At 39.4% G+C, this 16,632-nt stretch overlaps 1 protein-coding gene across 13 annotated transcripts in view; it reads right to left on the reverse strand.

The window, feature by feature from the left end:
* ctnnd2b (catenin (cadherin-associated protein), delta 2b) overlaps positions 1-16,632 on the reverse strand; it is a 144,575-nt gene that overhangs the window by 48,900 nt on the left and 79,043 nt on the right. For 7 of the 13 annotated variants that reach the window (XM_077556409.1, XM_077556412.1, XM_077556410.1 and 4 more), the window contains 5 exons: positions 14,822-14,938; positions 6,163-6,314; positions 5,894-6,067; positions 2,360-2,505; positions 1,865-2,115 (listed from right to left, as the gene is read on the reverse strand). In XM_077556409.1, the coding sequence (XP_077412535.1) occupies positions 1,865-2,115; positions 2,360-2,505; positions 5,894-6,067; positions 6,163-6,314; positions 14,822-14,938 (840 nt within the window). The remainder of the gene's footprint in view (positions 1-1,864; positions 2,116-2,359; positions 2,506-5,893; positions 6,068-6,162; positions 6,315-14,821; positions 14,939-16,632) is intronic. The other 6 variants (XM_077556417.1, XM_077556411.1, XM_077556419.1 and 3 more) reach the window with 2 other exon arrangements.

The raw sequence follows: 16,632 nt of genomic DNA on the forward strand, positions 1-16,632 counted from the left end.
GTGGGTGTGGTTTATATTCAGGTGCAGGTGAGTTGTTTTTGCAAAATGTACACGTTCAAATAATGATCACTAAACAGTAACAATGAGGACCTTGCACTCATAACCTGACATTTGATTGGTCCAGTGGAAGCGCCACGTGGATTATGAGTCTGAACATAGTTAAGCAATTCATGTTTAAACGTTTCATAAGGCTACCGTCTAACATTATTCAGGGCACAATTGCGACATGAAGTGCTTAACAAATGCATTAAGCCACCTGTCATAGAGAGACCCTCAAGCAAGTGCTTTAATGTTCGTCTTCAATTCCAGTGAGCGCTCACCGTTTTACCATTTTCAACAGCAATGAGTAATAGTGTGAAGAATACACTGAATTCACCTTTTTATACCCAAATTTGAGTTGGCTCACTTGGATTCTCTGTGAAGTAAAAAGTTAATTACCGTTAATTGAACCGCTGACACGTTTTTTTTGTTATAGATATTCAAGTAAGTATAATTACTATAATTAGTAATTTAATTGACTTTTTTTAGTTATTTTTTTTTTAAACAGTGAATTTGAAAATGATGGACAAAAGTTATGAACCACAATTCCAATTGAATTAGGATGTGGTGAAAAATGTAAATAAAAACAGAATATAATGATATGCAAGTCTTTTTCAACTACAAACACAAGAACGTTCAAACGTTTAAACTAATGCACGTCAATGTTTGTTTGTCTTTGGGAGTTTTTCTTACAATATTTCTCCTAATTTTGAATTTGATGCCTGCAATTTGTGCATTAAAATAAAATAAATTAAAAAAACAAGAGAAGGGTGACAAACAATTGGGAAAATTGTAATGCTAAAAAAAACATTACACAGGCAGTTTAATTAGATCTGTTGGGTAAGCAAATAGTCAAAAATTTTAGAATAATATCAACGTACAATTGAAAATTTTAAAATGTCATTTAGGATGTCATTATCAGTTGTGCACAATGCCATAAAAAGAGGCAGAGAATCTGTAAAATCTCTGTACTTAAGCTGTAAGGTCGAAAACCAACATTGACCACTTGTGACCGTCTCATTATTGTGTAAAGGATATTGCCACGTGGGCTCAGGAACACTTCAGAAAGGCATTGTTAGTCAACACAGTTCATGGCTACAAGATAAAAGCAAAAGCCATACAGCAAATCAACAACCCATAGAAACACCGCTGACTTTTCTGCGGGACCTGAGCTCATCGCAGATGGATTAATGCCAATTTCATTGGAATGGGGATTTTGTACATTTATATTTTAGCATTAAAAATCTACTTTTGTTCAAAGAGTAAACACTCAAAAAAAAGTTGGGTCAAAAGCAACCCAGTTAGGGATAAAAATGGCCCCAAATTTCTGGGTTGTTTTATACAAAATTACCCAATTTTTTGACCCAATTAAAGGATCCGAGCAATATTTATGAGTTGTTTTACATTAAAAGACCCATTTCTTGACTGAAAGTTAGGTCAAAATGACCCAAGCAGACGTTCAGTCAATTTTTGACCCATAGTTGGGTTATTTTTGACACAACTGTTTTTAGAGTGTACAAACAGTACAGTTCTATTGAGTTTGTCTGTTAAGCACCATACATAAAGATAACGGGAGGGGAGTTGGGGGTGGGTGACTGTTCTTTCTTTTTTTGATTACAGTAGCAAACTAAACATTTTAAAATCTATTTACATATTTCTACATACTGAAGTCACAAACTTTCAAAATGTTTCTTTTCAGTGTGATCCTAACACTCCCCAAATAAGCCTCACGCGTAGCTGCAGTGTCACAGTTCCTCATTCACAAACACAGATGACAGCACTTCACACACGGAAATACGAAAAAAGTAATAAAAATCATCTTGACCTCTACCTGCCAGGCTCCCGGGCCTTTTCAGGGTTGCGTTGGCATACAGCTCATGGGAAATCTTGTAGGTTTCTCCTCCGATGTGATGCAGCATGCGCTTGGTGGGTGACAAGGTGGCGTAACTCCCCACGACCGAGCTCAGCTGGTGGATGGGAGATGACGTGTGGTTTCCTCCTGATGGGGCTGCCATGGAAAGCGGGGAGGACGGGCCACCGGCACCCGGCGGCACCATGTTGATGGGTGATGAGGTGCTGCAAGGAAAGAGGGTTTAAAAAATCTAGCCAGTATTACAGCTTGACAGTTATTATGCCGTATGGTTCCCCACCACTGCTTACTACCACTGTCCAATGATAAACATTGTTCTTAATGTCTCATTACAATGTACAGGCACATCTATTGTTGCAGTGTTGTTCTTTTGTGCAATGGGGCAGATCAAATGCTTCAGCGTGTGCACTAAACAACCGAGTTTATTCAAATGAGCGAACGTGAACCAACCTGTAGGACTTTGCGAGACGACTCGGGGACTGTTTGGGCGACGACACCCGCTGTAGTGTGGCATAGCTGGGCATGTCGGAGGACGCGGAACCCAGGCGCTGCAGCTTGGTAGGAGATCCCACCACCTGCAGAGGGGAGCTTACGCGCTGAAATAGAAAGGTTGTACTTCATTCAAAGGGAATGTCACTAAGCTTAAATATTAATCTACTCCGTGTAGTCATTACATTCAGAGGGATGAACTCCGCTGTGGAGGCTGTGATGTGCTGCTGCAGCTTTATGACGAGCAACCAGAACAAATGAACTTACATATGCTCCTTCATGGGTGTGCTAAAGAACTTACATTATTTTAATGACAAGTTTTTGGTCAAACTAACAGGTTTGCTGCTCCGTTGCGGCTCCTCAAGTGGCCCAGCTAACCAAAAGTTAGCAAGCGAGAATCGGGCACGATCTATATTATATTTAGAAATGGCATGGTTCCAATTCTGTTGTGACATCTGCAGCTTTTGCTACTCATTCAGACACTTGGCACTGAATGAATCTTCCTCTCTTTTCCGGTGTGTGAGAGAGAGGGGCTGCAGGTGTAGAGTATATGCTGGTGCGAGAGCAGCTGCATCCACTGTTACAATTACTCAACCCTGACATCAGATCTTCACCTCTGCCTGCAATTAAATCGGAAACTTAGACCATACCGTATTATTTTCTATAACCTTTTACACCCACTGCCAGGTTACGTGTCTGCACTGGAGTTATTTTAACAACCACACACTCAAGCATACAGCTAGTGACTTAAACACGTTTAGCAGTTTACAGCATGTAATAATCTTTGATTGAGAAGTAGTTACAGGGTCCAACATTAAGCCTTTTTGGGCCATCGTGAGCCAAGTTGTCGTGGCTCTGCCACAACTAGGACAGATTTTTTTTTAATTGGGGTGTCAAAATTAGGGCATTAATTTTGAGTTAAAGTTCCTTTGACGCCACTAACACTAATAACGTGTGATTAATGACCGCCCCTTACTTGGAAAGCCTGTACTGGGGAGATTCCATTCGCAACGCAGCAGACACGTCCGCGTCAAAATTTATCAGTAATAAATGTAATAATAATGTATATATTTGTGGAGACTGGGGTCAAGTTGTATTTTACAATTTTAAAAATGTGCAGAATTTCACAAGTTACTTCATGCTAAAGATTAGATAGTTCTTAATGTGAAAAGAAAAATTCACTTAGCTGTCACCGTCTTGCAAATGCAATTATGCCATCTAGTGGCAGAAATATTACCTCAACACAAATCAATATCACACTCGTTTTTACAGTACAGTCATCTTTAATTTTAGGTTTAACTCAATTTTATGAATTATTATCAAATTACCGTATCTATGACTAAAAGATACAGCCATATTAGTTGAACATTGTTTTCCCTTTTATGTTAGCAAGAGTATGAAAACTCCAAAAATGATTTAGTAAATTTTATTGTAGAACAGATATAAAATATTCAATTAATCGTTTGTATTGAAGTCAGGCGAGCAATTACAATTAAAAACTGTAACCTGACACCCCTAAAAAAATACTTAACAAAATCCATAATTATATATGCAGGGCTACCTGTGGTTGAAATGAAGCATATAGGTTCAGTGGCCACAATACAAATACTGTATAAGTAGCATTAGTGGACGACAAGGCAGCCACTTAAAAAAATATGCATTCTAGATATTGTGATTTAAAAGAACACTTAACTAAATTTAAAATTACAGTATATGTGTAAAAGGGGTGTACATCTCTCTTATTGTATCTCCAGACATGGGATGTGATTAGGGCTGCCAAACAATTACATTTTTAATCAGATTAATCACATTTTAGAATTTTGATTAATCCCGATTAATCGCTTAATTAAAAAGGCTTTTTTTTGACGAGCACCTGTAACGTGTTCATTCTTTCGACATTTAATGTTATGAGGACGTCTTCATCATTTTTTTTGATCCATTGCATATGCTCATCCTCCTCTTTTTCTAACCAACTAATAACTAATTATTTGCATAATTTAAAATGGGGAAAAAACATTTTCCAATATTTTGACCTTAACAAATATTCTGAATGTCAAACACAAACATTTATTAAATGCTTTATTTTAATGCATGTAGTTATGCTTATTGCTCAAACACAACCTGTGCTACATTTAACATAACCATCTGCTGTCAGCTAAAGGATCATCTGCAGTCATAATTAATGGTGCCATCAATCTGTGTTAATACATGATTAATGCGATAATGTTTTTGTGATGAATTAATTAGTTAACAATTTAACTTTGACAGCACTGGTTGTGATACAATTCAAGGACAATTTGATTTTGAAGTGGAACCATTTGTTTTGATTCAGTGGGATTGTGATGCAATATGGGAAGGCTCCGTTCGAGAGGGTATGATGCTATGAGTTTCTTGTCATTTTACAGTACTGCAAATGTGGCAAGATATCTCTCCCAAAAAAGAAATATGTTGATATATTTATTTTTATTTTATCCATTCAATACATTGCACTGGCATGTATTGAATGGATATGGACATGCAAGCGTGTAGGCTCAGTGGCCAAAATGCACTTGAGTATGTAGCGCACGATGCCTCAATGAATGGTGGTGATAGAATGTGCACAGAGTTGGTAAAAAGAGCAGACATGGTTGATGATTTTAAGAGGATACAACTTGAAATATGGCATATAGATGTTCAAAATGCGACAACGGGTTGATGTCATCACATTCATTTATGAAATTTGTCCTGGTGGCCCGATCGGGCCAGCATCAGTGAACTTTGGGTGGCCCCATGCAGGCCATTGGGCCACTCTTAATGTCGGACCCTGTAGTTTATTAGGTGGATTAGTTTAATATGTATGTTTGAAAGGGACATTATTTAGTTCAGTCATGAGTTGACATGATTGGTCACCTTTATAGTTGATCATCAATAATGGTAATTTGCCACATATTTGGTGATAGTACAGAAAAATAGACAAAGAAAACTGTTAGTGCTGCAGTTTGTATTTCAAGTCATGCTCATCAAATATTGACTAACTCTCTTATGCAAGGCTGCTTATTATCAAACACAGCTTCAGTTCACTGCCTTGCGTGCAAGAATGTGTGATGCTAGAGGCTTGATGTTGAAGGATCTCACAGCATTTGTTGTCAGAGAGCCGTGGCTGGCAAAATGAAAACTGTAACGTGCTTTAAATTTGAGGGCCCGCTCACACTAGCGATTCGTAGCGGGCATTAGACACCTACATTTCAGTGCACTTGACTTGTGGTAGCCCCACCCTACAATAAATATGGTGGTACGCCACAACAAGGTTGGACATCTAACCTAGATGTGTCGCAAGCAGGATGAATTAGATTTCAGTCAGATTCAGATATTAATCATATCTCAGACCTTGCATAATAAGATGGGACAAGAAAAGGGAAGTTGCAGTAATGCGGCGTCGTATGGTGAAATGATGTAATACATCACGTGATGAAGTGAGGATCATGTTGAAGTATGCCTAAATCACCATTGCTTTACCTGTGCAGGCAAGGTGGCACAGGAGTAATACATGGATGGTCCAGCAGGTGCGGGTCCCCCCTCACTGGGCATGTGGAAGGCGCTGCCAATGGCCTGTTGGGCAAATGAATCTCTGTGGGACTGGGAGGGGGAGTCTGTCCCCATCAATTGGGCAGCTGCCCGACTGGATGTCACCTGGTTTGGGCAGTGGGTGGCGAAACATGACTTGACTCTCGCGTGACAAGTAAGTAGGCGGCGGTAGTGCTCGCAGAAAGGTAGTGCTCGCGTACCTGGTTGTAGCTGTGAACAGCTCCGCCAATATGCCCGCTGCGACCCGAGACCACTTCACCGAGAGCCATTGCTTGGTTACTATGGTAACCGGCAGCTGCATAGGCATCCTGGTTGTTGAGCTGCAGAGCGCTATGAGAGAGAAGTCCTTGTCCTGAAGGGCGAAAGGCAAACGATGAAGAAAAAAGTGAATGGCATCAAGACGGAATCGTTTGAATTTGAATAAATATGTCATGACTAGACATCAATGTAGCGACTGTTTTTCTCTTTTCCTTGCAGGGGAAAGAGACAGTTGAATTAGACAGATGTGATGTGATTTCTTAGCTCAAGTGTCATGACTTGAAAGAAACTTTTCATCATTTTTTAAATCCACTTCAAATCTTGGCTTATCTGCTGCCATGTTGCTTTTATATAAAGGTTCTCACAAGTGTTTTATTTTTTCATTATTATTATTCTAAAACTGACTGTGTAAAGACTTGTGCTGTTTATGGCCTTCAAGGCATTTTGCAACCCAGTTTATGTCCCACATGTTCTGCAATGTATTTATTTTTATTTTTATGGGAAACTACAACAAATGAACCAGGACTTTAGAAAAAAGACTGAAAGCTAGTATGAAATAAAACAATTTGGCAAAGAGTACTCTTTTACCTCAAGACAGCAATTTGCTTTTTATCTACTATGTTATTCTAGCCTCTAATGCTCTGTGACCCTAAAAAGTTCCTGACCTCCTTTTAAAACATTCTTTTTCTATCTTCACTTTCATCCTCTCTGCGGCTATCTTATTTGACTATGCCCCCCCCCCCCCCCACCACCTGCCATTGTGCTTTCTGCTCCAATTCACTGCAAAATCAGCAGTATGTACAGTGTATATTGTAATGTATATGATATTATATTGTATGTATGAGAAGAGTATGACATGTTGTGAGTAAATTAAGACAGGCCCATCATATTTCAGTAATTATACTTTTTGTCAGATTTGTGTGCATGAGATTGTTCTAATGTAAAATTGTCCGAATAAAGGTTGAGAAATACTGAACTATCAGACATGTCAAAATAGCTGATAACTGCTGTGTAATTTACTACACCACTTTCACTTTCAGAATAATTCCGACAGAAATCAGACATTCCCAAGGAGGATTCAGTCAGTCATCTGTCAGACATCAGAGTCATTTCTGCAAAGTCAAATGAACAATTATTTTCACAGCTATCAGCTTCCTCTTGAGCATGCCTCAGTGCAATCACATTAACTTACAAGTCATACAAGTCAGGTGGCTGTAATTTAGGTTCTATTTTTGACAGTTTGTTATCAAACCACGGATGTTTATAAATCACTTTGGAGCAACAACAACAAAAATCTTTACAATTTATTAATGTAACTATGTAGGATGTGCACAGTACACAGTACACACTGCTGCTTGATCGCCTTTTTCTTCCAGGGAGAGTCAAATTCATGCTTTTGATGCAAAAGCTCTTGTGATCTGCACATTGGAAATTTGTCTCTCCCCCACCATTGAAACAAACACTGTATGTATGTGTGCGTGTGCGGTCATATTTCATAATATCTTTCCAGACCACCATCTAATCTAAAGGGACAGTTCAAGTCTATATCATCAGCAATTATGTCCATAGACAATATGGACAATTAAGAATCACATCTTGTAGAATGCACAGCGTTTGAAGGCCTCACAAGCAATCTCTGCTCTCGTAAACAGGAAAATAAACATTTACTCAAAGCTTCTTGATTGTAAAGCCTGTGTGGTTCCCCAGATGGATCATGAAGTTGAAAATGAACTTAAATGAATCATCAGAGGAGGAAAGAAGCAGCTTGAGCAAGAGCAAAAGCTTCCCCATTACTCTTATTAGCTGTTCAATTTTTCATGTGTCCTTGATTAATTCACATTTGGGGATGATAGTAATGATGTGTCCCATCAAGGGTTTTTAATTATAGACATGTTACTTTTTTTTTTTAACACGATGTCTACTTCATAGTATTAGAACGAGCTACTAGACAACAAGTTATGCAATCGTGAATGTATGTAAACGTGGTCCACCACAATACAAGTTAGAGAATTATATGTTTACTTATAATATATGTTATGGGTAAACTTTTAAAATACAGAATGAGACTCAAACCCTCCCTTTTTTTCAAATGAAAAAACATAAAACATTTAGTGGAACAGCCCGTACTGTGCCCTGAATAGGCCTCTTTTCAAATTCTTAATTTTTGGAACATATTTTCCCTTCTTTAACCCGTTAAGGCCGGGAGTGCGTTACCACGCTTCTACCGTTAAAGCCAGGAGAGTGGATATCTCATTTTGTTTTATTTTGACCAATTTTTGATCTCTTAGCTGATTAAATGAATCAGAATATACACGAGAGGGTGACGTGAGCCTCGTAGCATGTATTTGAATTTTATTCGAGCATTTGTAGGAATTATGAAATAAATGACGCGATTGACGCCACCGCAGGAGGAATTCGAATCAGTTAGTGTAACGAGTCGACAGTGACATTGTCATGTCTGGGAAGATCTGGCTTTGGTTGAGGGCCCTGAGTGGGTTCCCGCCCTTCCGCGGGTTAACCAATCCGGGCCCTCAGCCACTTGTGCCTGGCCCCAGGTGTGACTAGTCCCCCAATTAGTGTGGGTGTATTTAATTCCCGGGTGGTGATCAGTCGGCGTGGGATCATTGCCGCTTGTCACGGTCACCCCCGGAGTTCGTTCTGTCATTTTGATTTTCATTTTCATTTGGTACAATAAAATACGTCAGTCTAACCCGTACTCCTCCCGTGGTTCTCCTGCCTGCCTGCACTTTGGGTTCCTCTACTCCACACGCCGACGGACTCAACTCCGCTCCGTGGCCGGACCGTGACAGACATACTGTTAAGAAATATGTTTGTAGACTATTAGGATGTTGAAAAACATGATGGCTTTGACTTTATCTTTGGCTTTAAATCAATTCAATTCAATATGTATTTGGCATTGCAAATAACATGGTTATAAACAACGAGATAACGTTATGAGCCCCAAATAGTGGCATAAGATCTTCAAACAAATCAAAATATCAGACAAAATTAACCCAAGTAAACATAAAATGCAGTTTTTAATCAGTAATTGTATTTATTAAAGGGAAAAAAATCTATAAAGCTACTTGGTCTTGTGTGAACTGGTTGGGCTCAGCAGCAACAACTGAAATCAAGGGTTTCTATAACTGCTGATGAGTTTTTCCACAACATTAGTCTGTGGAGATATTTCTCTTCTTTACAGAACTGCTTTAATTCAGCAAAGCTGCAGGGTCAAATACTTTTTCACTCAGGGCTAGATAGTGTTGAATATTTTGTTCCTTAATAAATAAATTCACCATTTAATATGTTTACTCTGGTTATCTCTGATATATTTGCTTGAAGAGTGTACATATTAAAGTGGGGGAAACGATGCAAAAAAGAATTTGAGAAGAAGGCAAATACTTTTTCACGGCACTGTCGCTGTAGCACAATTTGGACAACATTTTTGGAAAGATATACTTCTAACGTTGGATACAAATTTGGAGCATATACTGTTGGTGACGTCATCTACAAGATACCAAGAAAATGGAAACTAGCATCCCATAAGGAATCATGGCTTTTCTCTGAGGTTTCACTCATGTATGAATATGCATGAACAAAAAATGAATAATTGTATGGGACATCAATGGAAGCGAACTGAAATGGAGTCACTCTGGAAATGCATTTTGGCAACATGCGGCTTGGCCAAAGTGAAAAGCCACCATTAAATACAGTGAAAGGCTCCGGTAGGAGTGAGTGGACATGCATTATTTAAAATGCAGTATTAAGCCAAAGGGAGCTGGATGTGTGTACTAGGTCAAGGCCTTCCTGTCCAATATATAGACTCATATTGGGTCAACAGCCACTAATGCTATTTACACAGTGGAAAATTTGGTGCCTCAGCTGAATTCATTCAACCTGTGTTGCCGTGTACAGAGTCAGGGAAAGTTGTTTTGTATGCCACTTTAGCAGTGTTTCATATAGTAGTGGATTCGTCGGGGGACGCTGGGGCCTCATAAATATATTATCACTGAGATGGCAAACAGTGAAGGCTCTACTGAACCCACCTAATGTGAGTGAGTGGGAGAAAGTGTAAGGAGCAGGAGTGTTTGGAGGGAAAGATATTTAAGTGGAGGTAATGGAGTGTGATAAATTTGTCTCTTATTGTGCATTTTAATATCTTTTCAGATTTGAATGGACACACACACTTGCCCTTCTCCTTCCAAGGATGAGGATCACGAACAAGAATGTGTTGTGGATAGCACTGATTCCTTCATCTCTTTTTTAAATGGAGCTCACGCTTCACACACAAACACACACACACACAAAAGCTGAGTGTCTTTCCTTCCACATCATAGCCAGCATTTCTCTATTGACACAGTTTAATATTTCATAAGTTTGTCTATTCTCAGATACCCTTTAGAGGGGTGTGCAGTCAAGAGCGCACAAACACACAAAATAAAACACACTCATGTGTACACGCCACACCATGCACGGTTCCAAATAACTGCAAGGACAAACTCACACTGATTAACATGCACACTGCAGAGCTCGCATCAAGCATGAAGACCAAGTTTACTCTGCCGCGTTGCTGCACTAATCTGCTCAGCAGCTCAGACTGTTCCAGAGGATTTCTACTTTGAGTGTCTACTCTTACCGTATGCGGTGAACTGGATGTGTATGCCACGGCGAGAAAAAAAGTATTCTCAATTGAAGACAAAGAAAAAACAACCCAAAACACACACACACACACACACACACACAAACTCACTCAAATAGATCAAATTGGAAATACTTTTTTTTTTTTTTAAGAAATAATGTATGTGATGTTAATTTCAATTTGTTTGCACATCCGTACAATCTCTGGGACACAAGTCACACGACTACTTGAATGATCAAAAAATATAATACCACAATCAGATTTCTTAACTGGCGTACCCTGCAAATTTTCAACTCTTGAAAATTAATTAGAGTACAAAATGTATTGGTTTCCCATACTGCATTTTCAAGGCTAAATATTTGATAAATACATTTTCACTATGTATCGTTTAACATCAAATACAATTTTTATGAGGGATGTTCAATACCAATTTTTCCCGACCGATACCAGTACAAGTGCTCAACTCTTATAATACTCTTCAAATACCAATACCACTGAGACATGAAATTTCCCCAAAAAACAAGACCTATATATATCTCAATTTAGCATTTTCCCTTAAAATTGCATGGAATTGCTGACAATTTTCTATCCTTCTACTTTCTAGTTCCTGGCCACATAAAGGTGGCCAATACTGGTATCGATCACCGTCGTGAGTACCAATACCTTAAAATAAGGCTCAGATACCGATCCCAACCCAAATTTTTATTTGTCTTTACTAATAAGCTAGGAGTACACTTGCCTCTTAGTTAAAAAAAAAATACCTTAACCGACAAGAGCCGACAAATCAAACAGAGAAATTATTCCTAGTCATTAATGATTATGTTTTCAGAAAATGTATCATTTAGAGCCAGTGAAATTTACGTAACACATTTAAAACAACAGATGTTATAATAGATAATGATTACAAATGGTAGTGGTGAAAGAGGAATTGTATAGACTATCCTTGAAGGCACCATAGTCAGAAAAGTAACACAAAAAAAGAAAACATACAAAGTGCTGAACAGCAAATATTCAGATTGTAAAGATTTGACAGATGTGTAGTGTTATGGCTCTTGAGGGTCATATATCATGAACTGTGGACAGGAAGTTGCAAAAAAAAAAAATTATGCCAGCAAACACTTTCGGAGGTAATAAAATAGCTCTTAGACAACACTAAATCCTGCTTGCCTTATTTCTGGAAAAGTGTGAAGTTGATGGGAAGAAATCCAATAAGCGCAATATAATACACACAATAAATTCAAACCTGATGGCACCTACCGTTTACCGATATATTAGTAAACGTAAACATGATCCTTTCGGCAAATAAGCTGGTCTGTGCTGTGCAATTCCGCTTATTTTACGATGAGTAACTTTCAACCTCTTTTCTTAAACGTAATATAGAATGCCTGGCTTTGCAGGCTTATGTGTCCTTGAGTTCTACATATGTATAAACACTTCATGCATGTCTACCTGTACACTGTAAATGCATGGCAGTATGTGTGCGCGCCTCTTTGTACTGTGAGCAGCAGGCCAGCTGACACCTCGGCGAGGATGGATTAGCATATCAAACTCTTGGAACGACTCTGCATGCCTCCCGACAGCTACCTCACTCCCATGGGGCGGACTGGAGCAAAGACATGGGTCTGATATCCGTGACTGAAGGGGGTGGGGGGTGGTTGGGGGGCTGGGGGAGGTGGAGTGTTTTGCACAGAGGCAATAGGGAATTCCTCTGGATCGCACAGAGAGCTCTTAGAAACAACTGCATTGCACTGTGGGATGACAGCAATCTTTGAAGCCCTGTTTAGCTTTCAATATTTCGATAGAATTGAAAATACTATATAGCGCATCAAGATGTTATTAACTCTTTCACTGCCATGGACGTTAAAAGACGTCAAGTAAAAACCTACGGAGGGCCGCCAATGACGTTAAAAGACGTCATCCAATTTTTATTTTTATTTTTTTTGAAACGGGTGGAGGAAAGCCTTGGCCAGCTGTGGTGAAAGTTTCAAGCAGATCTAGTTAGCCTAATGACTATTTTTGGCCCCTAGATGGCAGCAATGACTCTCTTTTGACAAGATTGGGTAGGCGTCAGCAGAAGACGTGAGGCGGAGCTAGAGGGGACTGGCTGGGGAAGGGAAGAGAACATGGCGACCGGTTGCAAGCAGCTCACGGTCGAGCCGTTTTTTTCAAAGACGAAAAGCATCGACCAACGCTAAAGAGCACATTGATGACGACGATGATCATCATCGATGATGATGATGATGGTGACTCCGAGGTTGGAAGCATTGACGCGGCAGTAGAAGACGTGAGGCAGAGCTAGATGGCTGAAGAAGCGAACAATGGCGACCGGTTGCAAGCAGCTCACACTTGGGAATTTTTTTCAAAGACGAAAGGCATCGACCAACGCTAAAGAGCACATTGATGACGACGATGATCATCATTGATGATGATGATGGTGACTCCGAGTTTGACGCCGAAGTTGGAAGCGCTGACGCGGCGGCTATGACGACGTCATAAAGGTTCACGGGCTAGCGATGCTAACACCGGAAAACGCGGAGCACAACTGAGCACGCTCAGGCGGACGTTCAATCGGACGACGAAGAGTACCAAGAGTCCAATGCATATTCATCGGAGGAGTGGGTACAGTCTGCTACTTGCTATTCCCCGGAAAAAAAGGCCGTCAAGAAAGTGTAACGTCTGCACGCGAAACGGACATGAGGAGTGAAACGTATCTGTTGTGAAAATCCTGCTCCGTCCCCTTGCACGCAGGGCAGTGTTACAAAAAGAAAAACTGTATTTGAAACATCCACATAATTGTAAGTAGTACCACAGTTGCACACATTTGTAAACAGTTTGCGAAATTGTTTTGTCAAATTGTTACACTGTTGAATGGAAATAAACGTATTTTGCAATCTAAAAACACTTTTTCATTGTTGGTGGTGGTGTATTACAGAAGTAAAGCACTATTTAGGTGTTTGTGGCATCATTCATGGACAAAAAGAAGTGTACAATTCACTAGAGTGCATGAAATAATATAGTTTCACAAAAAGCTCTTTTTCTCCGCTTTTTGTTTCAAAACAGAGCATTTCGGTGAAACTAACCATTTTCTATTGTTGATTACTGAAGAACGGAATAAGGTAGAAACAAACTTTTTTTTCTGATGAAAGATGAGAGTTCAATCTTTCATTTGGTAGTATGTGTGCTTCCATAGTCCAAACACAACATTGTCTGTGGACCTTGAAAGATCAGTTAAAATGCTTAAATCGTCTGGCACTGGCGACATCCCGTTTCTGAAAACGTCTGGCAGTGAAAGAGTTAATGTACTCTTTTAGATGAAGAATTTTAAAATATTTACATTTGTTTTCTTCCAGTCTTATCAACCATTTGTTTTGATGAAAGAAGAGAGTCTAAGTTTTCTTTTGGTATGTTCCATGTTTGTATAGCAATAGAACACAATACTTTTGGGGCCTTGCAAGATCAGTCAAAATGCAGTAAAACGGCTAGTATTGAAGGGGGTTGCTCCAATGAAAAAGTCTGGAATCCAATGAGTTAATACGATGTGCCTTATGGTCGTGAAAATACAATAAATGGAAAGACCACAACGCGGAGCAAGAAGCATATCATGATAAGCTACATCAAAGCAAACCAATGAGCAGCTTGAATATGAGATGCAAGGTCAGCTAAGCAACCTCAGTCAAGCCCCTAATATGCAACACGTGCATAAATTACAAAGTTAGCCTGCCACATCATTTTGACACATTTGGGGTAAAAATAAAACCCTGTTTTGAAACGTAAAGTAGGACCAACCTTTTGAACCACATCTCTCATTTCTCTGAAAATTTCCATGAAGTTTTATTTGTACGCGTTGTGAGAAATGCACTCACTGTTTTGCAAATTTCAATCCTGATCTGAGAAATGTAACAAAGCGACAGAGAACAAACTGTAATGAAGTCATATGTTAATAATCTTAACAATGGTCTTACGATCTCCCGTAGACGAGTCCTGCGAGTCCAAGATGCCTGATTCCTGGAGTGATCTGATACAAGAGTCCACCAACTCCAGGCCTGTTGTCAGCTCCTCCTCTATGTCCTTCTGTCCATCTGCACGTACAGAGAATAATAGAACATTTCCATCAGTGTTTACAATATTATGCAATATGAGACTGCTTAACTAAAAAAAAAAAAAAAAAAAAAAAAAAAAAGAGGCTATATGGTCACAACAAGTACATAGCGTCAACTTTGTGGAAACTTTTCATGGAATGCACTTTACTTTTCAAGTACGACTGTGCCATAGTGCAGAAGGCCAATCTCAAATATGCATCATCATTGGGTGACGGTAGCTTAGTCTGCAAGGACTTGTCTCGGAAACCATATGGAATTGGAATTAGCCAAGGATCGAAACCTTAATGTAGACCATTACTATTTAGATTTCTCAAACAATGTTGCGTGCAGTCCATTTCTCCCAGATGCATGTTGTTATGTTTCGGTTTTGTAGGGGTTGGATTTATTATGGGTATGTTTGTCATTTTTGTCTGTGGTTGGTGTTTGTCATGTGTTGCTGATTTCTCCCCTTGTCTCGTTATGTCTGATCACGTCCACCTGTGTTTCTTCCCTTCCCACTGTGTCTGACCAATCGGTGCCCTCAGCCTTTTGCGTTCCCCAGGTGTGTCTCATTAGTGTTGGTGTATTTAGTCTGTTTTGTTTGTCCGGTCTGGGTCGGTCCATTGTCGTTTTCACGTTTTGTCGTTTCGCCAGTTCCTCGTCATGCCACTTGAGCTTGCTTCAATTTCGGACTTTGTTGTGTTCTGTAGGCACATTGTGCACCACCTTTTTTTTTGTTTAAATAATAAAACCCTTTTGTTTTGGACTTTCCTCGGCCTCCTTGCTCTCGATACCTAATCAATTATCAAATGAATCGACTATCGTAACAGTCAAGTAATCATTTGGATACATTTTTCTGTTTATTTATAATTATCCAAATTCTCTGATTTCAGCCTTGCAACATTCTCTGGTTTCTTCGGTTCTTCACGAAAGCAGGCTGATTATATTTTGTGTTTATTCCAAAAAAGACATTTGCAAACATCTGTGTTTACTGTGGAACGCAATGACCTAACCAGTAACCGAATCCGTTTCAAAATGATTGGTGAGTAAAGCATCAACTCCTCTTGTACGACATTGCTTCATTGTTATCACTTGTTTTTTCATCACTAAACTATACCAAATAATCGGCAAAAAAAGGCACTTAAATGCAAAATAAAAATGTATCTGACGATTTGATTTATTGATGGAATAATGGACAAAAATAATTGATTGAAAAGATATTTGATAATGAGAGCCCCAATCATCACGGCCACCAAAAGTGTGAAACCCTTATTTAAATATTGCTGTCTCCATTACTTTTACACCTGTTGCCAACAGTGTACACAATTTGCTAGCGTTGAACACACAAGTTAGCGCCTGCTATTTGGCACCTAATAAATCAGACCCAAAGAGTGGAGCTTGAGTCAAGGGGGGAATATAATTAATGACCCTGCAACAAATCTTGTGACATTGATGTCTACAGGTTAGCCTGGCCTTGGCAGCCATGAGGACAAATCCATCTCAACGAGTCCTAGGAGCAACATTCGTCCCTTATTGTGAGAGAGGGAGACAAATGGTAATAGAAAAGGTTTTAGTGAGTAGATTATGGAGGACAGTTTTATTGACTTCAGCTGATGCTATTGCACAGCAATGACATTGGGTGAAACCAATGCCAGTGTTGTCTGCACTGTTACATGCTGACTTTACGAATCCAT

Source organism: Vanacampus margaritifer, chromosome 2, assembly GCF_051991255.1.
Source record: "Vanacampus margaritifer isolate UIUO_Vmar chromosome 2, RoL_Vmar_1.0, whole genome shotgun sequence".
NCBI lineage: Eukaryota > Metazoa > Chordata > Actinopteri > Syngnathiformes > Syngnathidae > Vanacampus > Vanacampus margaritifer.